Below are 27301 nucleotides of genomic sequence, written 5' to 3' on the forward strand. Positions count from 1 at the left end.
AGATAAGGGAGATAGAGTCACTTTTATAGATGGAAAAGTTGTGGTATGGGATAAAAACTCTAGCATCAACAATGCAAAAGTCATTGGGATTCATGAAGGAAGACTCTACAGGTTGCTGACACCTCTCTCTCAAGCTTTGGTTCACATTGAAGTAAGTCCATGTGAACTTTGGCATAGAAGGTTTGGACACCTTCACTACAAAATCTTACCAACTCTAAATTCAATGGTGAATGGCATCCCTGAACTTAAGGAGGATCATGAAGGAGTGTGCAAGGGATGTGCATTAGGTAAAAATGTTAAGAAACCATTTGGAAGCAGTGCTTCAAGATCAAAAGAAATCTTGGATCTCATTCACTCTGATGTCTGTGGTCCTATGTCTACAAAGTCTCTTGGAGGTCATCTATATTATGTAACATTCATTGATGACCACTCAAGGAAAACTTGGATCTATTTGCTGAAATCCAAAGATGAAGTAATCAACAAATTTCAAGAATTCAAAGCTGAAGTAGAGAATCTTACAGAGAGCAGAATGAAGGTGCTAAGATCTGACAATGGAGGAGAATACACATCATAGGAACTCATAGCTTTATGTAAGGAGGCTGGAATTAAGAGGGAGTTGATAATCCCATATAATCTAGTTCAAAATGGAGTTGTTGAACGAAAGAATCGCTCGATTGAGGAATGTGTTGGAGCTATGTTACATGATCAAGACTTGCCTAAATTTCTGTGGGGTGAAGCAACAAAAACTGTTGTGTATATTTAAAATAGAAGTCGTCACAGATCATTGGACAAAATGATTCCTGAGGAAGCATTCACTGGGAAGAAACCAAGTGTAGACCATCTCCGAATATTTGGCTGTCCTGTCTATATTCACATTCCAAAAGATAAGAGAAAGAAGTTGGATCCTACAAGCATGAAGGGAAAATTTGTTGGCTATAGTAACACTACAAAGGCATATAGGATCTACATAAAGGAAGGGAACCGAATAGAAGTAAGTCGAGATGTGATCTTTGATGAAAGTATTACATTCAAGAAATCTAAGAACCTCTTGATTGACTCTAATGATGAAGAACTTCCAATATTCGAAGAAGAATGCACTAGGGAGAAAGAGGATGCAAATCATGAGGAAGAAGGTCCTAGTGAACCTGTGCAACAAGTCATCATCCTCGAGAGTAGAAAGAGACCTAATTATTTAAAGTCTACTCTTCTAGATGAAGAGGGACATGGAGCAGCCAAGGGTATGTTTTGGGAAAGTAAGAAGCCCAAAAGATGTGGATGATCTTCTCGTGACAGGTGTAAAAGGTCGTATTCAAGAGTATGAAAAGCAATTGGCAGTATAATTCGATATGAAGTATCTAGGGTTAATGCCCTATTACTTGGGGTTGGAAGTTTGGCAAGGACCTGATGAGATATACCTAGGTCAAGGAAAATGTATGATTGAGATGCTGAAAAGGTTTGACATGATGGATTGCAAACCTATGACAACCCTTATGATCACAAATTTGAAGGGTCGAAGAAGTTCCGATTCAAGCCCCGTGGATTTGGCAAGGTATAGGCAATTGGTTTGCTTTATGATGTATTTGGTAAATACTCGACCATACATTTGTTTTGAAGTGAATATTCTTAGTCAGTTCCAGGTAGAGCCCAAGCGTGACCATTGGATAACAGCCAAGCATATACTGAGATATCTGCAAGGAGCAATCTTGTGTATTTGAGAGACAAGCTTGGATTGGTTGATATATCCTCCCTAGTTGAGAGGGAGAGATAGAGACATCATTCTTGTCTTCACTTCGTGAAAAAGGAATGGAGGATTGGGTAAGCATTTGGTTTCTGATATTCTTTGAGGATGTAGTAGGGCATCCAAGAGGTAAGAGTAAGTGAAGAGGAAATTCCTTGAGGATGTTTTATCCCAAGATAAGAATTGTTCTAAAAGGACATACCTTGTGAACACTCGGGTGGGGTATGTGCCTTGAGAGACAATGATGATGGTGTCTGTCAGTCATTGGTCTCACAAACATTGTGATCTGATCTTGTGGAGAGATAGAGCTATTAGTCAAGGCCTTGCTATGTGACAATGCTAGTTGGTATGATGCAAAGAGATAAGATGGAATGATAGCTTATGAGATGGCTTACCAATCCAATTCTTCTTATGAGATCTCTTTAGCTTGAAAATGTCCATGTACCATTATGAATACCTCCCTAGTTAAGAGGGAGTGTTGAAATGTGTAACTAGGTTCGATTTTCATAGCTATGAAATGTACTTTTGCTTGTATATTTTAAAATGAAAGAAAAATTGTTATTGTTATTTTTGTCGCATGGGTTTCATGCTCAAAGTCATTTTATGTAGAGGTCAAGCACCCATTAAGTGCTTCTAGTGTTTTTCCTAGGGTCAAGAAGTCAATAGAGTCATTGACATATAAATAAGACCTCATTGGGTACATTGTAGCATGTCAAAAGAATTATTTTTGTAATTAAAAGTCTCGAAATACTCTCCAACACCAAGTCGGCCTGGAAGCTAATAAGTTGGTCTCATTAGGGCGTGTCATCCTCCTTGGAAGCCTATATATAGGAGGGAACTCGACCTCCTATGAACACTCACTCACTTCTCATCATCTAGGCGAAGGAGAATAAGAAGAAGGCTAGCGAAGAAGGACAAAGGACGAAGGTTTAGGTTATTTCTCTCTCTCTCTCACACGTGCGAAGAAGGAAGGCTGGGGTTTTGATGCTCCCATATCAAAGTTGAGGAAATTGCAGAAAAAGGTTGAAGAAAGGACTATTAGGTCACCTACAAGCCCTAAAAGAAGAAGCAACTCAAGCAAAGGTCAAAGGAAGCTTTGGAAGCCCTAGAATTGCTCACACATGTGGAAGCAGTGGTTGTTGTAGGGGCCGAAAATTTCAGACTTGCAACAAAGGCCGAAATTCTATAACTGGGGGTCAAAGTTGTGCAGCTGGAAGAGATTTGACTGGGTTTGACTTGGATAGAAGGAGCACATCATCAAGAAGGTCTGGCTTGGTCTTGGAAGGGTATTGGTCTTGGTCTAGAGGTCTTGGAATTCGTCATTTGAAGAATCTATAAGAGAAGAGATTTGTGGGTTTTTCTCTCAAGTGGAGAGGTTTTGGCCCTGGCTTGTAGCCTACATCCTGTGTTTTTGTGTACTGTTGATCTTCTTGTTTTGGTAGCTGTTTGATGATAAGAACAACATAATAATAAGAGAAGAAGCTAATAATTAAGAAAAGTAAAAAGACATCATAATCAATTATCAAGTTTAAGAGAAATCATCCTAATTGCAGCCCCATAGATTTCTCACATGAAGTAGAATGATGAAGCAAAATGGGCATTTCAGGATGTCAAACGGTCACTGTGTCATGTGCCTGTTTTGATCAACATACTATGGTAAGGATTTTCAAGGTTTTTAACATGCTTCCAAGCATACTTTGGTGGCTATTTTATAGCAGAAAAACAGTGAAGGAAAGAGCTACCTATCTCCTTTATGAGTATAGCCTTTCAAAGTTCCAAGCTAAATTATGAATTAATGGAGAAATATGCATATGGCTTGGTTAAAACCTTCGGACATTTTTGTTAATTTTAGGTATGTTCTATGCTTAGAGGAATTTATTTCAATTTTCACAGTTAGCTCCATATCTTTTCCAGATTAGCAATCACATCAGCATTAACGTAAACTGCAGATAGAACATAAACATAAATCGCAGAAGACAAGCCAAGATAAGAGGACACAAGATGTGGCACTAGCCAGGGACAAACCCCAATGTGGGGAAACCCTTGATCAATTCTTCTTATATGTTCTTCAATAGTTCAGCAGAGAAAGAGAGAGAGATAGTACATTTACAATAGAAGTCAACATTTTGACTTTTGATATCTGCATGAGATCAGTTGAAGACATATTGCTTCAACTGATTCTCCAAGTTGACTGCTTCACCTATCGTAGTGTTGCATTTCGTCATGGTGCTGCACCTAGTCATGGAGCTGTTCCCATCACTGAGTTGCTCCCATTACCATGCTGCAATTCATCATCATTCTGCACTATGTTGTACTTCATCGTCTCAGTGGTGCACTCAAACATCACTGAGCTCAACGTCATGGATCTGTATTTAATGTTGTACACATTGCTGATTTGCAATACCTGCTATGCTACACTCATCATCAGTTGCACCTGTCACTGTGATGATCATAACTGCACCTTACAGTACTATATGATTATGATCCTTGTCTCTTTACCTTTGATGAGACTGACACTTTTCACTGAGGTGATCACTGTTTCTTTTATTGCTGCATATAGGAACATAATCTGGTACTCCATGTTACTGCTGTACAAGATATTTGTATTGCCATAAGGATCTCACCAAGATCTATATATATATAGATTGCTGTGTGAAATATCAACACAGTCCCTTCGTCCGAGATCTTCATCCAATCGAGATCCTTACAAGTATGCCAAGGCCATTGGTTATTCTATTGTGATATGCCTATACAGATCTGAATGTTGTTATACCATACTTGAATCATTACTGAACCTTGGGTGGAGATATCATCATGTGGGCTACATCCTATGTCATGGAACAGGTTCAACGAGGATATGATATACATATATAGCAGTATGCCGAGATCAAACATGAAGTCGAGACTGCAATAGATACATAGTCCTCTTCGTCCATCCGAGATCTATACGTGTGAGATCACTGCATCATCAGTTATATATTCTCCTTCAGATATGCCGAGATATTTAGCTCAGAAAGAATGACAATGCTGCGTTCTTTGAGATTAGGTCATGAGTTTCTCTTTCAGCCATTTGAGATCTAGTCTGTCTACTCTTAAACCCAGCCGAGGTGCAGAGAGACCTTTGATCTCGTGACTGTGGCTCCTTCATGCGTGATTGCAGCTATCTCACTTGACTGCGATTATGACTGCGGCCCTCTCTTTGTCACTGTGGCTACCATCTACTGTGGCTCCTCTTCTATGCCTGCGGCTCCAGCTCACTGCGGCTGCCTCTCACTGCGGCTTCATCTCATTGCGACTACCTCTTGTTGCAACTTCATCTCACAATCATAAGAATCTTTCATAGTGTCTCTCCTTCACCAAAAACCCAAAGACGTGGACAGGAGGAGATCACATGAAGAGTGTGTCTCCCTAATGACTTCAAGTCCTCTCCTATTTATACTAAAACATAGATGATGAATAGACATGACTATTGGGCTTTTGAGCCTACATAAGATGCTAGCCGACTTGACAATTTGTCTTATAACACAAATGAATTCATAAATCCATGAATACTTGTCGGAATCGGATGATCTTTAGATCAATCCTACACCTCTCAATGAGAGGGATCCAAGAAAAATATCAGATGCCATAAATAAGATGACCCACATGGAGTTTGGCCCTAGTTGCCAATTTTAACAATTTTTGGGAGTATTTTTGGAATGAAAAAGTGACAACATATGTTCCGCATACTATGGTTAAGTACATTCTAGTTTAGAAGGAATGCATTGGAACTAGAGGCAGATTGATCACCAAAATTCAGGAATACAACATCGAAATCAAGCCCATCAAATCAATCATAGGCTAAGGTTTGGAAATGTTGAGGGTTGAAAGTAACTTAAACACCTTCCAAGACCATGAGGTAAGCGATCAAGTAAATGCATTATATTCTTCATTATGCAAACATTATATTTTATTTGAAGAATTTAGCTAGCCCAAATAACCTCAACAAGACGCAGAGGCAATCTTTGTAGTTGAAAGCTGCTAAATATTGTTTATTGCAGGGTGGCCTTGGATGGAGTAATCTCCATAGTATAATTTTTAGGTGTGTGGACTCAAATGGTCTAAAGAGTTGCTAAAAGAATTAAATGCAAGGGTGTGTGTTGGTCACTTCTCTACTCGTACCATAACGCACAAAATCATGTGAGATGGTTATTATTGGCCGACACTCTTTAGGGACTCATATAATTTTTTGATATTTTGCGATGCTTACCAGGATTTTGAGAAAAAAGCAAAAGTTACTTGCTTTACCACTTGAGCTAGTTATTGTATAGTCCCCATTTCAGCAGTGGGGATTGGATTTTATTGGGCAGTTGCCACACAAATCTTGTGATGGTTACAGTTGGATATTGGTTGCTACAAATTACTTCATAAGATGGGTAGAGGTGGTCCCTTTGAGATCTTCGTCCACTTAACATATTATCAATTTTTTGGAAGACCACATACTCACAAGGTTTTGAGCTCCACAAAAAATTACAACAGATAATGCTAGTGTCTTCAGTTCAATTGAATTGGTATCATTCTGCTCTCAATATAACATTACATTGTCCCATTTAGCTAATTATTACCTGCAGTGGAACATGCTAGTAGAGTCCAACGATATGAACCTATCATAATAATAAGGAAGACAATGGGCGATAACTGATAGCTATTTGAAGTATGCACTCTAGGTTGACCGTATTACTAAAAAATGTGCCACCGGTAAGAGTCTGTTTGAGCTTGTTTATGGTTTGGATGTATTCTTGCTAGTAAACTTGAGGTTGCTAGTATATAGGATGATGGAGCTGTTCACTGGTATCAGAGTTACATTACATCAAGATATCAACCATTTAGTATAGTTGGATGAAGAGAGGCATGCGACATATGCCCATCTATTTGAGTGTTAGGGACATGTTAAAAAGACATTTGATAGCAAAGCTAGAGGGAAAGCATTCAAAGTTGGTGATCTATTATTGTAATGGGATAAAATAAATGGAGGACCAGGAAACCATGGCAAGTTCATTAGTCTTTGGTTGGATCCATATTGCATCGAGACTGCTAGTAGAACCAAACACTTTTCAACTAGTTGATTTGGTGGAAACATGGAAGCACTGCTCATAAATGTGCGACAATTGAATTGTTATTTTGAGTTAAGCGAGAGAGAGAGAGAAATTCCAATAATGGGGGTTTTGGGCATTGTTTGTCAGTTTAGGTGGACCCATTTTTCCACTTTTGCATTTACAATCAATAGGAGTTTTGCTTCTTCAAAATTTTCAGTTATGTTTTGGAAGTATTTCTTACCATGGATCTCTTACAATGGAGTTTTTGCATTTAGTTCACTTGGAGTCTAGTTGCATGAAATAAAACCTTTTAAAAGTCTAGTTGTTGTACTCTGGTCACGATGCATTGATATTTCTAGTCAGGTTTGGATGGAGGATTTGGTCTTCGCCATTTCCCATAATTGATTGCGTCTACTAGGATGGGTAATTTGAAGAGGCTTAGGAGTTCTAATGAGTCATCTTATGGGTTGCCTCTTCATTGAGCTTTGTTAAGTCATACTTGGTGAGGCAGTCACCTCTTATCTGTTAGAAAATCAGAAAGGCAGAAAGATTTTCTTATACTTGATAATTACTTGTGATGTTCTTGACTTACTAGATTTCTTTATATCTTCTTTCCTTTAGTTCATCAAGCAATTACCAAAGCAATAACACATAAAACAATGGACACCAGATGTAGGCTCACAGCCAGGGCAAAACCCCTCTCTAGGGGAAAAACCAGTCAGTAATTCTTCCTTCAATAGTTTTTCAGAGATATTCCAAGACTCTTGACCTTGACACAAACTTTCCTCCACACCAAGTCAACCTTCCTCTTTTCTTGTAGATGATCCTACTTGACCTGGCAGCAGCAACAACAGTGGTAACACTTTCTTCGACCCAACAACTTCTATCTTGCCTTGGAGACTTCGATCTTCATTGGAATACTTCGATCTTCTCTTAGAAACTTTGATCTAGGCCCAATACAACTTCTAGAGGCAGCAACATCCAACAACAACAACTTCGACCTATACTTTGATCTGGCAGCAACAACATATGACAATTGGCTACGACATCAACAAGAGAACTTCGATCTTCCAAACCAGGGCATGAGAGAGAGAGATAGAAGCACCAAAATTTCGATTTTCCCTTTTTCCTTCTCCTAGACCAAACTCACACTTCTTTGTCCTCCTCCTATTTCGCACTTTTCTCAGCTTCAAGAGATATCGAACTTGCTTGTGAGATTGTGCTTCAAATGGAATTCGAACTGTTTCATTTATAGTCCTTTGTTGAGGCCGAATAGCCCTCCTTGAGGCCGACTTGGTGTGGAGACAACATAATTCATATTTGACTCAATACTTAACCTTTTGACATGTTTTAAAAGCCCAAGAAGGGTCTCTTTAAAACTACAATGACTCTATTGACACAAAATGGATCCTAGAAGTCCTCAATGGAGACTTTGACCTAAAACATGATGACCCAAGCATGAAACCCATGCTTTAATAAGTCATAATAATAAAAAAAAAAAATTCTTTTCTTTATTCTTTTGACAAGTACATTACAAGATTACTCAAATACATTAAATGAAGATTGAACCTAGTTACATTTTCCAACACTCCCTCTTAACTAGGGAGGTATTCATCATATACAAGTACAAGGAAGATCTCAACTATGTGATCCATGAAGAACTTTTAGGCATCGCAATGCCATGGACTAGATTCTTGACCAGGGCAATCTATCCATTGGTCTCTCAAGAGTTTAGGCATCACAATGCCATGGACTAGATTCCTGACTAGGGAAATCTATCCAAGTGGGACTAAGATGGAATCAAGCTTTCAGCCTCTTTAGGTACCATCAGGCTTACTTGCTAACCATCAACCCAGGGATCCAGGTGTGTATTCAAAATAGAGCTCTATAATCAACAACACCTTTCCAACTTCGGGTCCTAGACATCAACACAAAGTGACGACCAGATGTCCTCCTAGACAATGCTTCACTCACAAAGCCTCAACACTCCTTGATCCAACAGATCAAGGATAACCAATCTCTCCCAATCATTCTGATTAGTTACCAGCATGCTATCAAAACCTTTGAGAGATTCACCTGTACAAACACAACCCCAATCAATAATATACTTTAACATGTACATAGTCAAATACAAACCTTCGAGGTCTTTTAGACCACTGATGTTGCTCCTCAACATAGTAGGACTATCAACTGAATCTTTGATAGAAGATTCCTCAATCATACATTTTCCTTTCCTACTTCATATACAACAACATATCTTATAAAAAGTATTCTCGAATTAAAACTATGCTATGCCCTCCCTCTCAACCAGGGAGCTTCCCTTTATCCAGTCTCCCTCTTAATCTCAGCGAGATCTTTCTTATTCAGGTTCCCTCTTAACCCAAGGAGATCAACTTCTTTACTTTGACATCGGATAATCTTTCGTGGCTTCCAACCATTTCATCGGAGTTATCATTGCCATCATTATTCACATCATGCTTATCAACGAACATATTCACCATACTGAAGTTTGTGTACCTGCACAACTTAGATAGCAAGCACAACCAAATCTATAGAAGCATGAAGTTAGCCATATCAGAATTACGGAAGCATTTCAACCTTATCAGATATCCAAACTTAATTATAAACAAGAGACACATACTCTTCAACATTTTGCTAGGGACTTTGTCATAAACCCTAGGCTACTACATAACAACTTTCATTACATTTAGGGTTTCAATGTTTCTTTCAAAGGTATGACATACCCTACTACAACATATAGCAAACCCTAGAAACAATTCAAACAAATATAGATCTACAAGGCATCTAACAACTTTCAGAAGCCATATGTTAGACTTCCCACTATGGTTTCATACACATCTTAGATTTCATACAAGAGAATTAATCAATCAAGATTCAAAACCAATCACAACTTAGTTATCAACATGACCAACTTCCACTAGGGTTATTTGCAAACCCTAGATTTTTCAATCAAACATTAATCACAGCTAAAACTTAATTTTCAACAATCTTATCATACATCTGAGATTTTCACTTCTACTAAGGTTTAACTCCAAAACCCTAGAATTTCACAAATACTATCATCCTAGAGAACTTTGACTGGGGCTTAGTTCCAAACCCTAGGATTCATAATCACTGATAAACAAGTTAACTTATACATCTAGGACTTCATCATCATGCATAGGCATTTGATATCATGTGTTAGTCAAACCCATCTTCACAAATATCAATAAGAGTTAGACTTACAACAAAGTAGGGTTTGATCAGACAAACACACATTCCAAGGAAATCATTTCTAAGACATTATAAGGGTCTTGCTTACACATATATTCAAACCCTAATGAGTTAGGGTTTCAATATAGGAACATAGCAAACCCAAAATTACCAAAACTTCAAAGGTTCAGGATTTTAGACTTTATCATTCAATCCTAACAAGTTAGGTTTTCCTGATCATACAAAAATCCCAAACATGACATCACCAATACAACTTTAAATCACATTTCTCAATAACCTTAAGCAATTTAGGGTTTCAGACATTCACATTACCATACCCTTAGGTTAGGGTTCTTCAGAGAACCTATCTAGGGTTTTATAAATCAATTAAGAATATGAGTGGGGTAGATTTATTGAGTGATGAATCACCCAAAACAAGAATCAACGTGATTCAATATAGCTAGACATAACAATGTTAGTAATAGATTGTCAAATGAATAAACATTTATTATAAAAAAATCAATGTTTTGTAGTTTAAGGCATACCTTTGTTTCTTGAAAAATCTTATCTTGGGTGGCTTTCTTTCATATTCCTTGAGGATATAGCAGATGTTTTCCTAATCAAGACAATAGAGGGAGAATGGTGATTAGTATTTAATATAATCAAAACTTAAATAAGTACATGAAACCAAAAACTGAAAGGAAATGAGATACTTATCTTTGGGAGATGTTGGGGGCTCCCTCCAAAGCTTGAGGGATACCTATAAACTTATAAAAACAAAAGAAAAATGTCTTTCCAAAAACATGTTAAAAAATTATAAATTCTAAATCAAAAATATAAAATAAGATATCTAAGGCTACAAGCAAAGGACTTAGTAGTGTAAGTCCCTTATGTCAGATTCTTTGGGTTTGGATTTCTTTAGGTCTTCTTCTTCAGCAACATTGGCTTGATCTCTTTCTCTCTTCTTGTTTCTTGGATTGTCGGGACAGTCACTCTTGTAGTGACCCTTCTTATGACATTGATAGCATTCTACTTTGGACATGTCTACTTTCTTACTTGGTCCTTTCGATTTCTTTTCTTTGTATTGAGCAGTGTAGGCATTTGAAACTCCTTCAGGATTGACAACTAATGAGATCCTTAATTCTTCTTGACTGCAGGTAGTCCATAGTTCTTCAAAAGTGGGAGCTTCCTTCCAACTGTTAAGTCCTGCAGCAAATGCACCCCAAGTAGGTGGCAATCCTAATAGAGCAGTGATCACGAGTTCTTTTTCTGGAACAATTTCATCAATGGCCAAAAGGTCATCTCTGATTCTTGTTATTTTCACAAAGAAGGAGGCTATTGTATCTTCTTTAGTCATCTTTGTGGCCTTTAGTTTATTCTTCAAGCTTGCCACTTGACCAATGTTCTTAATCGTGAATAACTTTGACAAGGTTTCATACATTTCCTAAGCATGATTGATATTGGCTATAAATGGGACAAGGTTGTCCTTTATTCCTTCTACCATTAGAGTCATGGCTACCAATTATAACTCTCTGAACTTTACTTTGTCAACATCACTGGAGTCATCTGTAGGCTTCTTTACTTTTCCTTTGACCAATTCTAGTACTTTATTCTTTTCAAGGATGAGGTCAATCCTCTTCTTCCAAGACCTGTAGTTTGAGTCTCCTTCAAGTTTGTTCTCTCCCTTGATTGTGTTAGACATTCTCTTTGAAGATAGTAGATTTCTTTCCTTGAATAATCCCTTTGAATGATTCCTTGATCAAGTGCTTGACACTGTCTTTTCCTTCTTTCTTCACCAAAGCTCCGATACCATGTTAGAAAATCAGAAAGGTAGAAATATTTTCTTATACTTGATAATTACTTGTGATGTTCTTGACTTCTTATAGGTTTCTTTATATCTTCTTTCTTTTAGTTCATCAAGCAATCACCAAAGCAATAACACATAAAACAATGGACACTAGATGTAGGCTCATAGCCAGGGCAAAACCTCTCTCTAGGGGAAAACCCAGTCAGTAATTCTTCCTTCAATAGTTCTCCGGAGATATTCCAAGACTCTTGACCTTGACACAAACTTTCCTCCAAACCAAGTCAACCTTCCTCTTTTCTTGCAAATGATCCTACTTGACCTGGCAACAGCAGCAATAATGGCAGCACTTTCTTCGACCCAACAACTTCTATCTTGCCTTGGGGACTTTGATCTTCACTGGAATACTTTGATCTTCTCTTAGAAACTTCAATCTAGGCCCAATACAACTTCTAGAGGTAGCAACATCCAACAACAACTTCAACCTATAATTTGATCTGGCAGCAGCAACATACGACAACTGGCTACAACATCAACAAGAGAACTTCGATCTTCCAAACCAGGGCATGAGAGAGAGATAACAGCACCAAAATTTTGATTTTCCCTTTTTCCTTCTCTTAGACCAAACTCACACTTCCTTCTCCTCCTTCTATTTCGCACTCTTCCCAGCTTCAAGAGATATCAAACTTGCTTGTGAGAGTGTGCTTGAAATGTAATTTAAACTGCTTCATTTATAGTGCTTTGGTGAGGTCAAATAGCCCTCCTTGAGGCCGACTTGGTGTGGAGACAACATAATTCATATTTGACTCAATACTTAACCTTTTTACATGACTCAAAAGCCTAAGAAGGTTCTCTTTAAATGTATGACGACTCTATTGACACAGAATAAATCCTAGAAGTCCTCAATGGGGACTCTGACCTAAAACATGATGACCCAAGCATGAAACCCATGCTTTAATAAGTCATAATAATAATAATAATAATAATAATAATTCTTTTCTTTATTCTTTTGACAAGTACATTACAAGATGACTCAAATACATTAAATGAAGACCAAACCTAGTTACATTTTCCCACATTATCCAACATTTAGGGACATGATACCAATTGCTTTCTGGTACTTCTTATATCTTGCTTTGTGTTAAGGGAAAGAACTACATTATTGTCTCTCTCTTAACAAATTGTTCCTCATTGACCTCAACAAATTATCAAAGGGATGATCCAAGAGCCTTAGCACTTTAGTGGCTGTTAGCTTCATTGGCAGTGATTTCACATACAACAAGGCATATCACCATTGGGCCTTGATTGGATCATCCTTGCGATTGTTTGACTTTAAATCATTCATTAATAGGTGGTGGGATGTGCTCATACCTGAGGGCCCATTAGCTTTGTTGGTGGGTACCTTCGCACCTAGCAAATTTCTCCAACATTGGCATTTGACTAGGTGACTTTCTCCTATGTGTCAACTTCAACATGATGGATGTGTGAAAATTCAAGAATCCCTCCCGAACCTACTACTGCAGCAACTGATTAAACTTCTCCTATTTGTTAATTACTGAAACAAATTATTTACTACTTCCTACAACAAATATCGAAGCTAATACAACTGCCGCCTTCACTTAATTAATTAATTTGCCCAAAACAAGAACAAAACAATAAAGAAAGATAAACACAAGTGACACAGTGTTTTTTGGACAAATGTCCCTAGAAAAACCCAATGCAGGAAAACCGGTGCAACAAATCTAAGGGTTTTTATTATTATGCAGAAGTATTCTGAATACAACTCTGGATGCCCTCCTGACAATCTAGTTACAAAGAAAATCACTTGGCAAGAAACACTGGTGAGATTACCTCACTCAACACTGTTGATCCCGACTGATCAGCAGCTGAACTGCGAGTTCCCCGGCTACTTTTGCGCTACCCCTGCGTGGGCCCTGCATCAGCCCAACTGAGAATCGATCTGCCTTAAGGAGCCCTTTCCAGCCCTCTCGACTCAGAAACGTCGACTGCTTCAGCAAATTTGGATCTCTGCACTGGAAGTTGTTGCGCTACTCTGCGTGGGGCTTGCGTGAGCCCTTCTTGGCTCTGTGTCACCCTCTTTGCCCTCTGCGCTGCCTCCTCTATGTGTCTTTCTGCCTCTCTGCTGAGTATTCTTGGCTCCGGAGAAGATCCTCTAGCCAAAACTCTCTCTGCCCCTCTTTACAACAACTCACTATCGAAATTCTCCCGGCAGTTGCTTTGCTTCAGAAAATTGAACTTCTGAACTCTCTGTATCTCTTCCAAATGACCCTCAAGCCTCCTTAACTAATCTTCTTGTTGACATTCAACGACCCAAATTAGAAGCTAATCAATGGCTAAGATCATTTCTGCTTGATCCTCGTCTTCTTCTAGAAGTTACACTCACTATTAGATTAATACCCTTGAATTATTTTATTTTCCCAAGTTTAGACTTAGGGTCCCTTTAAAAATAATTAGTTATTTTAATAACACTGTTTCTGGGTGGAATTTCCCAAAACGCTTTCTAGGTTCTTTTGAATACATGTGCCCAAGCCTCCCTGCAAAATTTGAGACTTAGAGCACATCCGATGCTACTAGAAATCAACACTCCCTTTTAGCGAGGAATGTGCTCTAGTAATGCAACCTGCTGAAGCATCACTCTGTTCTGTAACATCTCCTTCTGCGCTGTTGATGTTTGACATGCTGTCCACCAACCATTGCGTAAATGCCGCATCTGTACTCCTGCGGACCCTGCCACTGTCAACACTGCATCCGTACTGCAACTTCCTTTGAATTTCTGCATCCGTGTTGCTGCTAGCATTTCCACTGCCAACTGCCTTTGCACTGCAAACTGCTGCTGCTACTGCATCAACAACAGAAAAACATCCCAAATTTCTGCACTAACTGTGTTCAGTATGCTACCATGTGAATGCTCGAGTCTGACTCTTGCTAGTCTTTGTGCTGACCCTCTGAATCTACTGTGCTGCTGCTGACCTCTGCTTTGTGCCATCTGCACTGCTGCTAACTCTGCTCTGCGCTGTTCAGTCTCTAGCGCTCCTAGCCACTGCAATTGTCTCTCTGACACTCCTCGGTACCATCTGACACTAGTCCATCCTGCTGCTTCTGATCTAGGCTCCCGTAGCAAGGAATTGATCCAAGAGTTGGGCTCCTCAAGGATCCTGCCCATTTGTAGCTCTTTCAAACTACAACTCCAAATTAGCCCACCTCCCTCTTGGAGGTATTTCGGCTGTCATGGCAGACTCCTCCTCGATCTTCGCTGGCGCAACCTTTGGATCACGCTTCTCATCTTTGTCCTTCTTCCTGAGAGGACATTGTGTAGCGTAGTGACCCATCTCACCACACCTGAAGCACTTTATCTTCGAGACGTCCTTCCGCCTCTGCTGCTCCTGCTACCCCTTAGATGCCAGGGCTGCATTCTCCTCCTCCTCCTTGGGCTTCGACCCACCTCTGTTGCTTCTGTCAAGTTTACACTTGACCAAGTCTCTCCTCAGCTCCTCTTGCTTGAGAGCTACCCACATCTCATCCCAATTCGGCAAAGTTGTTGTTGTCACTCCTAGAGACAACCTTGGATTGCTTACAAGACCAGTGCTTGGGCACATCTAGATTTTGTGTCTCAAATGATTCTCAGGAAAATGGAGACATCACATATATTCTATATATATATATATATTAAAAGGAATGGGTTGGTTCATTCATCCAAAGGTATAAGTCATGTATTTTTGGTACTTCTTCACATATGCAGTTCACAAAAATATGTGCATAAAATAGTGGAGGCCGAGTAGTTCAAGGACTTACAGTTTAATAAGCTTTTGTAGAGCAATGAGAGAGGATAAGAAGAAAGAGCAACTCATCACATAGAGCTTAAAGCATCAAGAATTCTACATTTAACACATAGAGCTTGAAGCATTAAGAATTTCTACACTTATTTGAGTTACGGGTAGATATAATGGACCAAAGAGAGACTGAATGCTATGATTCATGTAGTGCAATTTTAAAGATATAATCTCAATAATCCATACAGGCACATGCATTAATAAGTCAATACAAATGAATCTGTGAGGAAGTATGAAATATTTCTAGCAGCTATGATTGCATGAATTCAGAGAAGAAACATGAACATAATAGGTTCTAACAGAGGGATAACATACTGTAATACTTGAAGGTGGAATCACCACATTTTACTTGATATTATGAAAGATCTGTATTATAAAGTCATGCAGTCTGAGAATAACATGTAGCTTTTTCTTTAGGATTTCTGAACCTTTGTAAAGTGTCGCTTCCCCTTTTTATCTAGAGAGGGGAGCGTTTGAACTTTCATTACAACAAAATATCTTCGGCCAAGTTGCTGTCAGGTCGACTAGTTGTCTCAGCCAGGGATGGCTTTGTGGCCCAAAAACATTACAAAATATTAATTGACTCATTTAATGGCGACACATTATAGGGTAATAAAACAAGTCAACATTCATATAAGAATGCTAACAAAATATCTTCATGCCCATCCCTGTGATTGCCTTTGCTTCAGGTTGTAGCTTGCCCATGGTCTGGCCTCCTGTGTTGCTCAGCCGATTCTCGTTGCTTCTGCCTTTACTGCTTGAATCATTCATCCTTTAAAGCTGGGAGTGGGCAACTATCAGTTTCATGCCGCAATACAAGAGCAGAGGACCCCTGGGCGGTACTTTGTCTTCCCTCTATATGGGACACCATGCTGGATAATCAAGTCCTCCTGAGCTACTAAGTCCTTGCTTACTTTTGTCAGCGTCGACCCTGGTTTCGTGTCACAAAGGGCCTTTCTGGATCAGCCCATGCCAGGTTTGAATGCTCCATCTCCCTTATTAAATGCCATAGCTGTCGACCCACTGCGCCTTTAAAGTTCTGCAATACCTAGTTGGGGTTCTCATATCGGGATTTTTTACTGAAAAGCCTTTATAGGACGGGGCCTCCAGATCCACTTTAGCCCCTTTTACTTCATGCGACCCGGGGGTATGACCAGGTGTTTAGTCCTCGGGCGCTAGGGCCATTGGACTTCCCGTCGGGGGTCTTTTTCCTTTGTTACTTGGAATACCGCATATCGATGATTTATAACGCTTTGCCTTTGGTATCTCTCCTTGACACTTGTGATTGCCGATCTGCAGGATTGGGCCCACCCAGGATATCGCAATCGCAATACGGGAGAGAGTTTTTTTAACTCCCTTCATAGCACTGGCCAATTGTTCGGACGCGAAACTTTCATAAGGTATGACACATAAAATATCGCATTCGGGAGGGTCGTTCACATATCACAATCACAGGTCGGAAGGGACTTCCGCAGAGGAGGGACTTTGCTTTGTGTGATCATCGATTGCCGATTTGCGATGGGTGATGTCATCATTGCCACGTGTCACTTTGTGTGAGGTGACACGTGTTACCTAGAAATGCCCCCATCGGACCCCTGAAAATCCTAGATCAGCATGCCACGTGTCCTTCGTACCGTCATGTCATGATGATGTCAACTACCATGTGGATTCATAGGGACCAATGGTATTCTGCCACGTGGCCCGCTGGTGGAGAGAGAAAAGGGCCTGCCTGACCTTGTTTTTTCACTGCAATCCTTTTTTAAATGGTCTTCGGCTCTTCCTCACGCTTTACACTATATCGAGATTTCTCCACTTCGCAGTGTTTTTAACCCCGGTCCCATCTAGAATCACCGATCGCCGATATTGCAGGACCTCCGATGTTGCGGGAAGTCCAATATGCGGGACATCTGCACTGCTGATAAGTCGATAGACTGTGCTCGGGGCCGTCTGATTATCGATAAGCTAATGCGCCATGCCTTGGGACCCGCCGATTTGCGATTTGCAATATCGGCGATCGGCTGATCACAGATTCGCTACTTTCCCCTGCTGCTATTTCAAAAAAGTCCCGATTGTGATTTGCGATGAGCCTAACCCTTAGCCATTTTCCCTTTGTTTTTTGGCTTTGAAAGGGTATCTTCAATCTGCTCTAACTTCTGATCCAGGAGTCCGTTTTTGGACTTCCACCTACCGTTGGAAAGCTTATTCCGAAAACTATCCAGTGGAGAGGGTCTGATTTAACTTTGAGAGCTTCTGTGGCTTGGAAGATGGATGCAAACCTCTATGTTCTTTGGTACTCTTTGTACAACTGGAACTCTGTTTTCAGAAGGTGACAACAATCGCCTTGCCCAGGATACGCTGGACAAAGACTTGCCGCTCATCTTAGACAAAATTGAGGGCCAGTCTAACAAACTCTGAGTCTTGAGGTGTGGACCCCACAACAGATAACTCATCACAGGTCTCCTGAGGCTTCGTGAGGAATGGATCCACACGCTCCCCCTTATGCATCTGAGCAAATCTCAATTTCTTCTCAAGGCGCATCTTCCGTTGCTTGGAAGATCCCTGATACAACGTAGACAACGCATCCCACATCTCCTTAGTAGTCCCTCTAATAGCGGTGTGACAGACAACATGATCCTTCACTCTGTTGAGGATCATTCTTTTTGCCTTCACCATCTCGGCCTTGTATTTCTTCAATGGATCTGCATCTGCAGGTACAACCACCACGTGGACATATGTCTTGAGAGCATGCTCATCTAGAAGGAATGACATTCTAGCCTTCCAGATGACATAGTTGGATGCTCTGTCCAACCTATCCTGATCTCTCAAGCCACTGGTCTCCATTTTTGCCGCAAGAACTATTGAATGACCTCCTTTCTCCTCTGCGCAGCACTAGACTAGCCTACGTACTCCTTGCTGGAGCTTGTAGATTTGCCCCTCTCCACTGCTGCTCAGCAAGTGAGAATTCAGACTCCTTGGCTGGAAGTCCTCCGAGGAAGAAATTCCCTCAACCATGCTTCTTCCTTCTCTTTTGACGTCTTTCTGCCCAACAAAACAGCCTGCAGTAAAGACTGCATCCCACTAGCTTCTCCTCACGTTGAGGCTTCAGCACTACTCCCTCTGCCATGACAACATCTCGATCTGGTAGCCCTTCTCTTTGTCGACTCACTCAGAGAGAGATTGCTTCCAAATTCTGCCCTTCCGGCTTGGACTACGCAAACCCCTCTAGGGATTCGAACCGCTGCGTCCTACAGCTTTTTCGACCTCCCTTTTTTGATCAGCGTTGGGTTCTCTGGCACTGTACTTCTTGCTTCACCTACACTAGCTCTGATACCATGTGAAAATTCGAGAATCCCACCCAAATCTACTACTGCAACAACTGATTAAACTTCTCCTATTTGTTAATTACTGAAACAAATTATTTACTGCTTCCTAAAACAAATATCGAAGCTAATACAACTGCAACCTTCACTTAATTAATTAATTTGCCCAAAACAAGAACAGAACAATAGAGAAAGATACACACAAGTGACACAGTATTTTTTGGACAAATGTCCCCGGAAAAACCCAATGCGGGAAAACCGGTGCAACAGATCTGAGGGTTTTTATTATTATGCAAAAGTATTCTGAATACAACTCTGGATGCCCTCCTGCGGATTCAGTTACAGAGAAAATCACTTGGCAAGAAATACTGATGAGATTACCTCACTCAACACTAGTGATCCTGGCTAATCCGACAACTGAACTGCGAGTTCCCCGATGACTTTTGTGCTGCCCCTGCGTGGGCCCTGCATAAGCCTCTAATTCACTATGTTGGCCCAACTAAGAATCTATCGGCCTTCAGGAGCCTTTTCTAGCCCTCTTGGCACAAAATTGTTAGCTCCTTCAACAAATTTGGACGTCTGCGCTAGAAGCTGCTGCGCAACTTTGCGTGGTGCCCGTGTGAGTCCTTCCTGGCTCGGCGTCACCCTCTCTGCCCTCTGCGCTGCCTCCTCTATGTGTCTTTCTGCCTCTCCGTTGAGTATTCTTGGCTCCGGAGAAGATCTTCCAGCCAAAACTCTCTTTGCCCCTCTCTGCAACAACTCACTATCAAACATCTCCCTGCAGTTTCTCTGGTTCAGAAAATCGAACTTCTGAACTCTCTGTATGTCTTCCAAATGACCCTCGAGCCTCCTTAAATAATCTTCTTGTTGACATTCAATGGACTAGATTAGAAGCTAATCAATGGCTAAGATAATTTTTGCTTGATCCCTGTCTTCTTTTAGAAGTTACACCCACAATTAGATTAATACCCTTTAATTATTTTATTTTCCTAAGTTTAGACTTAGGGTCCTTTTCAAAATAATTAATTATTTTAATAACACTGTTTCTTAGTGGAATTTCCAAAAACGCTTTCTGGGTTCTTTGGAATACATGTGCCCAAGCCTCCCTACAAAATTTGAGACTTAGAGCACATTCAATGCTACCAGAAATCAACAGGATGGGATGCAGGTAGCAATCTTTTCTTCAAGCATGCATGGGTAAGACCTCCGTTCAGCGGATCTGCCGAGGCATCATACAATACTTTGACTCCATTTGCCTAATTGGCAAGCACTGATTTATTTACAGATTTTTCTATAGTTTTATTCCTATGGAAGTTTATGATTAGCGCTGTTAAGGTTTTCAGTGACTTCAATGAGACACCGTCCCCTTGGGTTGCCATTGTTAACCCTTAGATCTACTTCCTATAAAATCTAGAGGGTTAATGGGTAGCTTGTATTATCTCGTTGGTGACTAGCGATGGATTTCAGACATTAGTATATGAGACAAGGGTTGTTTGCATTACGAAGTTCCAAGCACAAGGTCATCTGATTGATCCTATCCTTTTCTAGAGACATGTTACACAAATACAGAGATTTGTTTCAGCAGTATGATGCATGGGTACTCGCCTATCAGTTATGAATGCACCTTTGGATTCCCCTAAAAAAACTGGGTCTGATGAGTATAATATCAGGGGTATTTAGAGAATTTCTATTTTTAGCAGTTGCCAGAGATGAGTGACATATGGCAGCCTTTTTTGGTGATACATGGCCACTTCAGGTAATGACATTTGGTATCTTGAGGTGAGCACAAGTGTTAATGCGATTGGGACACATGCATGAAGTTAAATTGAGATAACTAGAGCACATGCATCAGTTGGAAGGCAAGGTAAATGTTGGTGATATTCTCGACGAAGATTCTCTTAGTTAATTGGGTAGCATGCCAAGTTAACTGAAGCATGCACACTTAAGTGACCCTCCTTTTGTGTTAACTCATCTTTCCTTTCTCATGCGAGTTTCTTTCTCTCATAACTGACCTTATCACTCCACTTCTCGCCACCTCACTCATGATAACTATTCCTTAACTAGTTCAGCCTCACTTCTCCTTTGAGTTCGATGTCCACTCATTTCTCCAAACTACCACTCTCTCCGATTCACTCTACTTCACTACCAACTTTCTTCTAGAACTTGCATGAGGATAACTCGAGCTTGCCTAGATTGTATCACCAAGGCAAGGATAAAAGGGAGGAAAGATTTCATTCCAAAGGGTGCGATTTTCCTAGCAGAGTAGCAGCACATTACAACATTTCTCTCTCTAACTCTCATTCTAATAGGTTTTCTCATCCAACAAGGATTTGTCAGCAGATTCATTTTGTGTTTTGTCTCTGTAGTGCAACCAACTCTCTGATTAATACAAAACAAAAATGTCCTATGCTTGATTTTCAGCTTTTCTATCTTGTTATTCTTTGGCGTTTTAATTGCAGATCTGAAAACACTGTTCTCTGCACTGTGTTTTGATTCTTTAATCACTTACATTCACTTTCTTTCTCAGTGTTCACGCATTCTTATCAGCTGTTTCTTTAAAGGAAAATTCTGCCAGTAGTTTCATCTAGCTCTAACCTGTTTCTTGGCAGCTTTGTCATTGTCATAGTTTAAGTTTGCTGTTCGCTGGTTTTAAACTTACAGATTTGAAAGTCAAGGTACAGCGATTGAGGGACACCCCTATGTGACTGGCATGCACCAGTCCAAAAGGAAAGGAGGATTTGTAGTGATCGTATAAGGCATATTTATTTTAAAGTTTGTAGTTGAAATTCATCAATTTGATTTAAATTGATACCATTGTCAGGGTGCAGTTTCAGGTGCAAACAGGTAGATGTTAACTTATGCTACTTAGAAAAGGATTCATAGAACCCTTCTCCTGTAGGAGTATAAAATATCCAAGTGTCTCCCATTGGGGAATTAGTAATTACAAGGCATACTCAAGTGTTGCTTGTAAAGCCAAAATTGACACAAGGACAGCCTCAACCAATACCAAGTGTGACTCCACAACCCAAGTGGATGATTGCACTGGCCTTATCCCTCTTTTCCAACCACTAAATTTTTAAATCAAACTCCTCTTTTTTTTTTTGTTCTGGTTTATTTATTGCAATTTAGATTTTGAATTGGGTTAATTTCTTAGATTAGATTGCAAATATCAAGTTTAGAAGGTTAGTGATTTCACGTCTAGCTAGTTAGACTTGGACATTTTTGCAAATCGTTTTCTTTCATTGTTGTATTCTAAGTCGATATGCTATATTTCTTTTGGTTTAACAACGATAACATTGTTAAAGGGAAATTTAACTAGATCTAATGGGCTTCTTTCATATGATATAATTGGATCTAGTATTTAGTATTTACATTTCATGACTTAATCGATGCCATAACTAGCTAAACAACTTGATGATTTGGTCTATCTTGTGAACTTTTATTTTCTGGAATATATCACTAAGTTATGGCATTAGCGTAGATCTAACACACATAAATCAAAATCTGTAGGGGATCTTTGGTTTAACACAACCAAAGAGCTAAATTGATGCATCAGTAGCCTGAATGTTTCAATAATTTATGCTTTTTCTTTAAGTATCTTGTTGGCTGATTTACGTTCTGCAATTGAAGGGATTAAATTCAGATATGGTTTTACTTATACTGCTGTTCTAAACAGATCTGTTGGTTTGAAGAGCAAGCCCTGGCTCTAAATTTTACATTTCTAGCTTGCGCTTCTCACAAACATCTTGTTTACTTTCTGGAAATTGATGCTATGGTGATTGTAATGATGTCCATGGCTTAAGATAATATTTTACTCCCAAGTAATCTCATTCTCTAAGGTGAATTAACACTCATTTACTTGATCACACATGAATTGTGTTAATATTGTGATAATGGTTCCACATTGATGACTATTTGGACTACTTTCACGCCAAGCTCTAGTTATCCTATGAATTTACGAAATATAAGCCACAAGCAACATCATATAATTCCTTGAGGATTAATTCTCGTGATATTTGCTGGACACATCTTGTTTTTTTGAGCACTCAATCTAGCAGCTCTCATATCAGCAGTCTAAGTAATGAACTAACCCATTAGATAGTCACACTTGAAACTCTCTTCACACTACCAACTCTTTTATGTAATTGGCTTTTCATTGTTTGCACTGCTGGTTCTTTCCAAGGAACATAATTTGTATGTGCTGGATCTCACATGTTGATGAATCATTGATGCCAGTGCTGTCTTGGAGCACTGTTTAACATTTCTGGATATATCAGAAGTTCAATTCTACATTCTGGAATCTGTTTACAGCTTTGGATCCTCTCTCAGTTCATGTTCTTGAGTTATTGCAGCACTCTTTCATGGTTACATTCGTTTGATCTCTAAATCTCACATTTTTCATCTACTGTTGGAGCAATATTCTGGCATCGAACACTCACTTGCAAGTATAGTTATTGGTTCAACTTACCCACATAATTCAAGAATGCATTGACTCTACATTTGTATGTTTCATGGAATATCATCAGATGGTATAATTTCTCTATGGCATACCATTCTCCTTGATGTAAATGCAATTTTATGGTGTGTTGTAAAGTTGAAATCTCTCCAAGCAAGTCACGCATTGACCATTCACTCTTGGCTATCTTGAGTGAATTTTCATGTTTCCCTACAATTAATTGAATTTATCTGCAAATTGACTTGTTTGGATAGCTCAATCTAAGCTAGTATTTCACTCTTATATTATAACAAATTGGATAGATTGAGCCTTTTGGGACACCCCTCTGGACTAGGATTCCTTTTCCTTAGTTTAGTGTGTGGTTTGCCTAGTAGTTACCTCTAGGTTCTCGCGTTATGTTTAGGAATTTTTCCACCTAGAAAGAGTTTGAGCAGTAACATGAAGATTAGAGGTACATCTTTTGTCTGTGAGGCTTTATGTTTGCATTCATTCATATGTTGATTTATTGTTGTAGGAAGCCCTTGTAGAATGTTGTAAGAGCCTTGTAATGACCATGTAATCATTTGGATAATGTTATGTGAGGATATAATCCTCCTTACGTTTGTTGTTGTCATGTTCAACTAAAATCTCACAAACCTAGTTTCTGCTAGTATGATATGGCATCACCTTCAATGCAATCCCCTAGCTTTTGAAGGTTTTATTTTCTGCAATAATTTTTCAGAAATTTAAGGAGATTTGTGGCATGCATAGCAGCCCTTATTGCCTTACATATTCATGCATTTGACTTCTTTGATCAATACTTTCTTAACTCCATTTTTACCAATGTTTGATTAGGCACTTGGTCTTGGGGTTTTGCACCTTTATCTTTTGATCTCACACCATTTACTTATCCATCCAAACTACAGCCATTTGTTTTGCTTAGACTTACTCTTCAATATATCACCTTGTGCCGCCACTCTATAGCTTTAGCAATCCTAGGCTTAGGGAAGCTCCCCTTGAATTGGAGAGGAGCCAACTAAAAGTGAGAGGAATAGCTAGTATGGTGACTATGGGTAGCCTTTCAGAGTTACACAAGACAAGCTCCCTGATGCTTGAAACTTTGCCTCATATGGGGTGCTAGATTTTTTTGTAACAAATTGCAACTGCTCTAATAACCAAGAATGACTATGATTCATGGGATTTTATAGGGGGTTTCTGTTCACACTAATTGACATATACAATAAATAACTTTTGGTGTAGTTCGCCTTTAATTGAAAAACCTGCTTAATAACAATCACTTTTCTATATAGATAAGTAATCTGTATGAAAATAAAAAAGAAACTTGAGCTCCATTTGAACAAAGAATCTTGGATTGTCTTAAAGGTTAATTATTTACAAGTGTTTCTTTTGCATCTGTATAACTCTAACGTGTATTTTTGGCATTTATCTTGCAGTGGAGCTGCTCTACTTGTTGAAGCTGCTGACATGGGAAATGCAGATGCACAGTACGAGCTTGCTTGCCAGCTGCGAGCAGAGGTGATGCCTCTATGAACTTGATTTCTCAATTATTGGGTCATATTTAATCCAATTGATCCCTGGTTTTAATTACCTAGCCCGGTGAAGAGTTTTATAGAAAAAAGCTGCATAGTTTGTTTACTGTATGTATTAATCACTATCTGTGCGGTTCACTTATAATTACATTTATTTGGCCAGAGTAGTATGTCTAGTTGTTAGGGTTAACTTACACAATTGGGCATTCAAGTCTCATCTAAATGCTGAGTGAAAAGATCTGAATGTGTTGGGATTTAGCTTATGGTTGGCATTCTTCTAGTAGATGTCCCTATGGGAGGGTTGTTACAAGTTCAGACAATTGATGGATTGTTGAAAAGAAATTATTATCATTGATTTTCTGGGACTGTGGATGGATCTTATAAAATCTTTGCCCACTGTTTTTTATAGCTGAAATATTATAAGGGTGTGCATGAAGGGAGGGTAGTTGAATAAATGGTGAGTATGAAATCGTATAAAGAAATTGCACTTGAGATTCAACTGTTTACTTTATGCTTTTCTAGATAAGACATTTGGCTACTTTTCAAATAGTTCTGCACCTAACCTTGCCAATCATTCTTTTGTAGCGCATTGTTAAGCGTGTTACTCTTTCGAGCCTTAGTTGAATAATGCTCATCTTTTCATATCCTCTAGGTTTTTCAAATACAAGGTTTAATGAGTCCCTTGATTATTTATTTATCCAAGTCCATCCTCCTCATCCCGCAATCGATGTATTTACAAATTTGGTAGTAGGAGGAACTTTCATACTTTGAGTTTGCAATTGTATATTGCTACAACAAATTCTAGTACCCACAAAGTTTAAAGTCCTTGCTACCCATCAAAAAGTGGATAACCCCATAGGAGATTTTTTTTCTCCTATTTTGGACAACCAGTCAGCCAACAACCCTACATTGCTCAGTATATGATGATATGCCACATTCCTCCGCCATTTGTACCAGTGAAACACCTTCTGCCATCCAACATTCCTCTTAAAGGAAGGTGGGTCACTACTCGACAGGTACTTTAACCATTTTGCAATCATGTGCTTTTACTTAATGTTTTGGGCATTCTAACATGTATTAAGGGGTGATGTAGATAATTGACCGATATTGACTGTAAACTTGTTCTCTCACCTTACCAGGGGGGGTTAGTTTTTGACCCTAGTTCAGTGGGACCTCATTTGAGGCCTTGGGGTTATAGGAGGGGCACTACTTGGGAAACTTGGATTGAAGTAGCATGTCCATAATCTTTCCATACTTACCACTTTTTACCATTTCCTTGATTTTTCATGTCCATCCTTCGGGTTTGCTGTCATTGGTTCATTGGGATTGGCACTCTCATATCCTAATCCTTAAGTTTCGGCCGGAAACTTTGCCCTGGAGGTTGATGTAGCTACAAGAAAGGTAAAAGCATAAAATGGCCACAATGAAAGAAAAAGAAAAGTTTAAATGCAAAATATGGTTGAGACATTAATTTTAGCGTGTGGGCAAACCCTAGTATGAGCTTTAACCCCCTCATTAGCCATCACCGACTTCCTGAGCACTTGATGATCCATCACATAATAAATGAACTCTTGCATGTCCCAATGCTGATGAGCGAGAAATTGACTCATGATTAAGGGGTGTTGTCGCCCAAATTGTACACGTGAATGCGACAATGCTCAAGGCCGTGGCTGTCACTCTGATCTCGAGCCTCTCCATTCTAGCTATCTCCTAGGAAAGCTGTGTTGTCACCCAAATTGTACATGTGAATGCGACAATGCTCAAAGCCATGGCTGTCACTCTGATCCCGAGCCTCTCCATTCTAGCTATCTCCTAGGAAAGCTAAGGGGGTAGTCCCTAAAGGTGAAAGGTGAAGGATGATCGGAAGCTTGTTGAGATCCAACAAGCTCTAGGAGATGTACTGAACTATCTTAGTAGCTTGAAAGGATTTAGGAGGCAAGTTGAATAATTTAATTGAGCAATGTGAGATCAATTAGATTAATGAGACACTTAACGATGATACAATAGGAGACCAGTGCCTTTAAATGACAATGCCCAAGTAAATTTAGGAACTTGCTTAATGATGAGAGATGCTTCAAGCTATAAGTTCAAGTACTGCTGTAAGTAAGGATAAATTGCTAAAACGATATCAATATGAAATGATGCTAGACAATATGTGCCATGATAATATAATTGAGATAGCCCTAGCTATCTATTCATCAATCAAATTTAAATGCTGCAAACATTATGCTCCAGGAGAACTGAGGTCGTAGGTGCTTTGGGACTGTTTACTGAAGTAGAGATAATGATATCAGATACAATGCCAATTGAGATAT

The 27301-nt window shown here is 39.4% G+C and overlaps 1 protein-coding gene across 4 annotated transcripts in view; it reads left to right on the forward strand.

Moving 5' to 3' along the window:
* LOC149224988 (binding protein) overlaps nucleotides 1–27301 on the forward strand; it is a 260671-nt gene that overhangs the window by 25899 nt on the left and 207471 nt on the right. For all 4 annotated transcript variants that reach the window (XR_016249558.1, XM_089386386.1, XM_089386385.1 and 1 more), the window contains one exon: nucleotides 24891–24972. Coding sequence is in view for 3 of the 4 variants with exons in the window: in XM_089386386.1 (XP_089242512.1) it covers nucleotides 24891–24972 (82 nt within the window). In the remaining variant the exon portion in view is untranslated. The remainder of the gene's footprint in view (nucleotides 1–24890; nucleotides 24973–27301) is intronic.

The sequence above is a fragment of the Pinus tabuliformis genome, chromosome Q (assembly GCF_031772625.1).
Source record: "Pinus tabuliformis cultivar Carrire ecotype Pingquan chromosome Q, CPIR1, whole genome shotgun sequence".
Lineage (NCBI taxonomy): Eukaryota > Viridiplantae > Streptophyta > Pinopsida > Pinales > Pinaceae > Pinus > Pinus tabuliformis.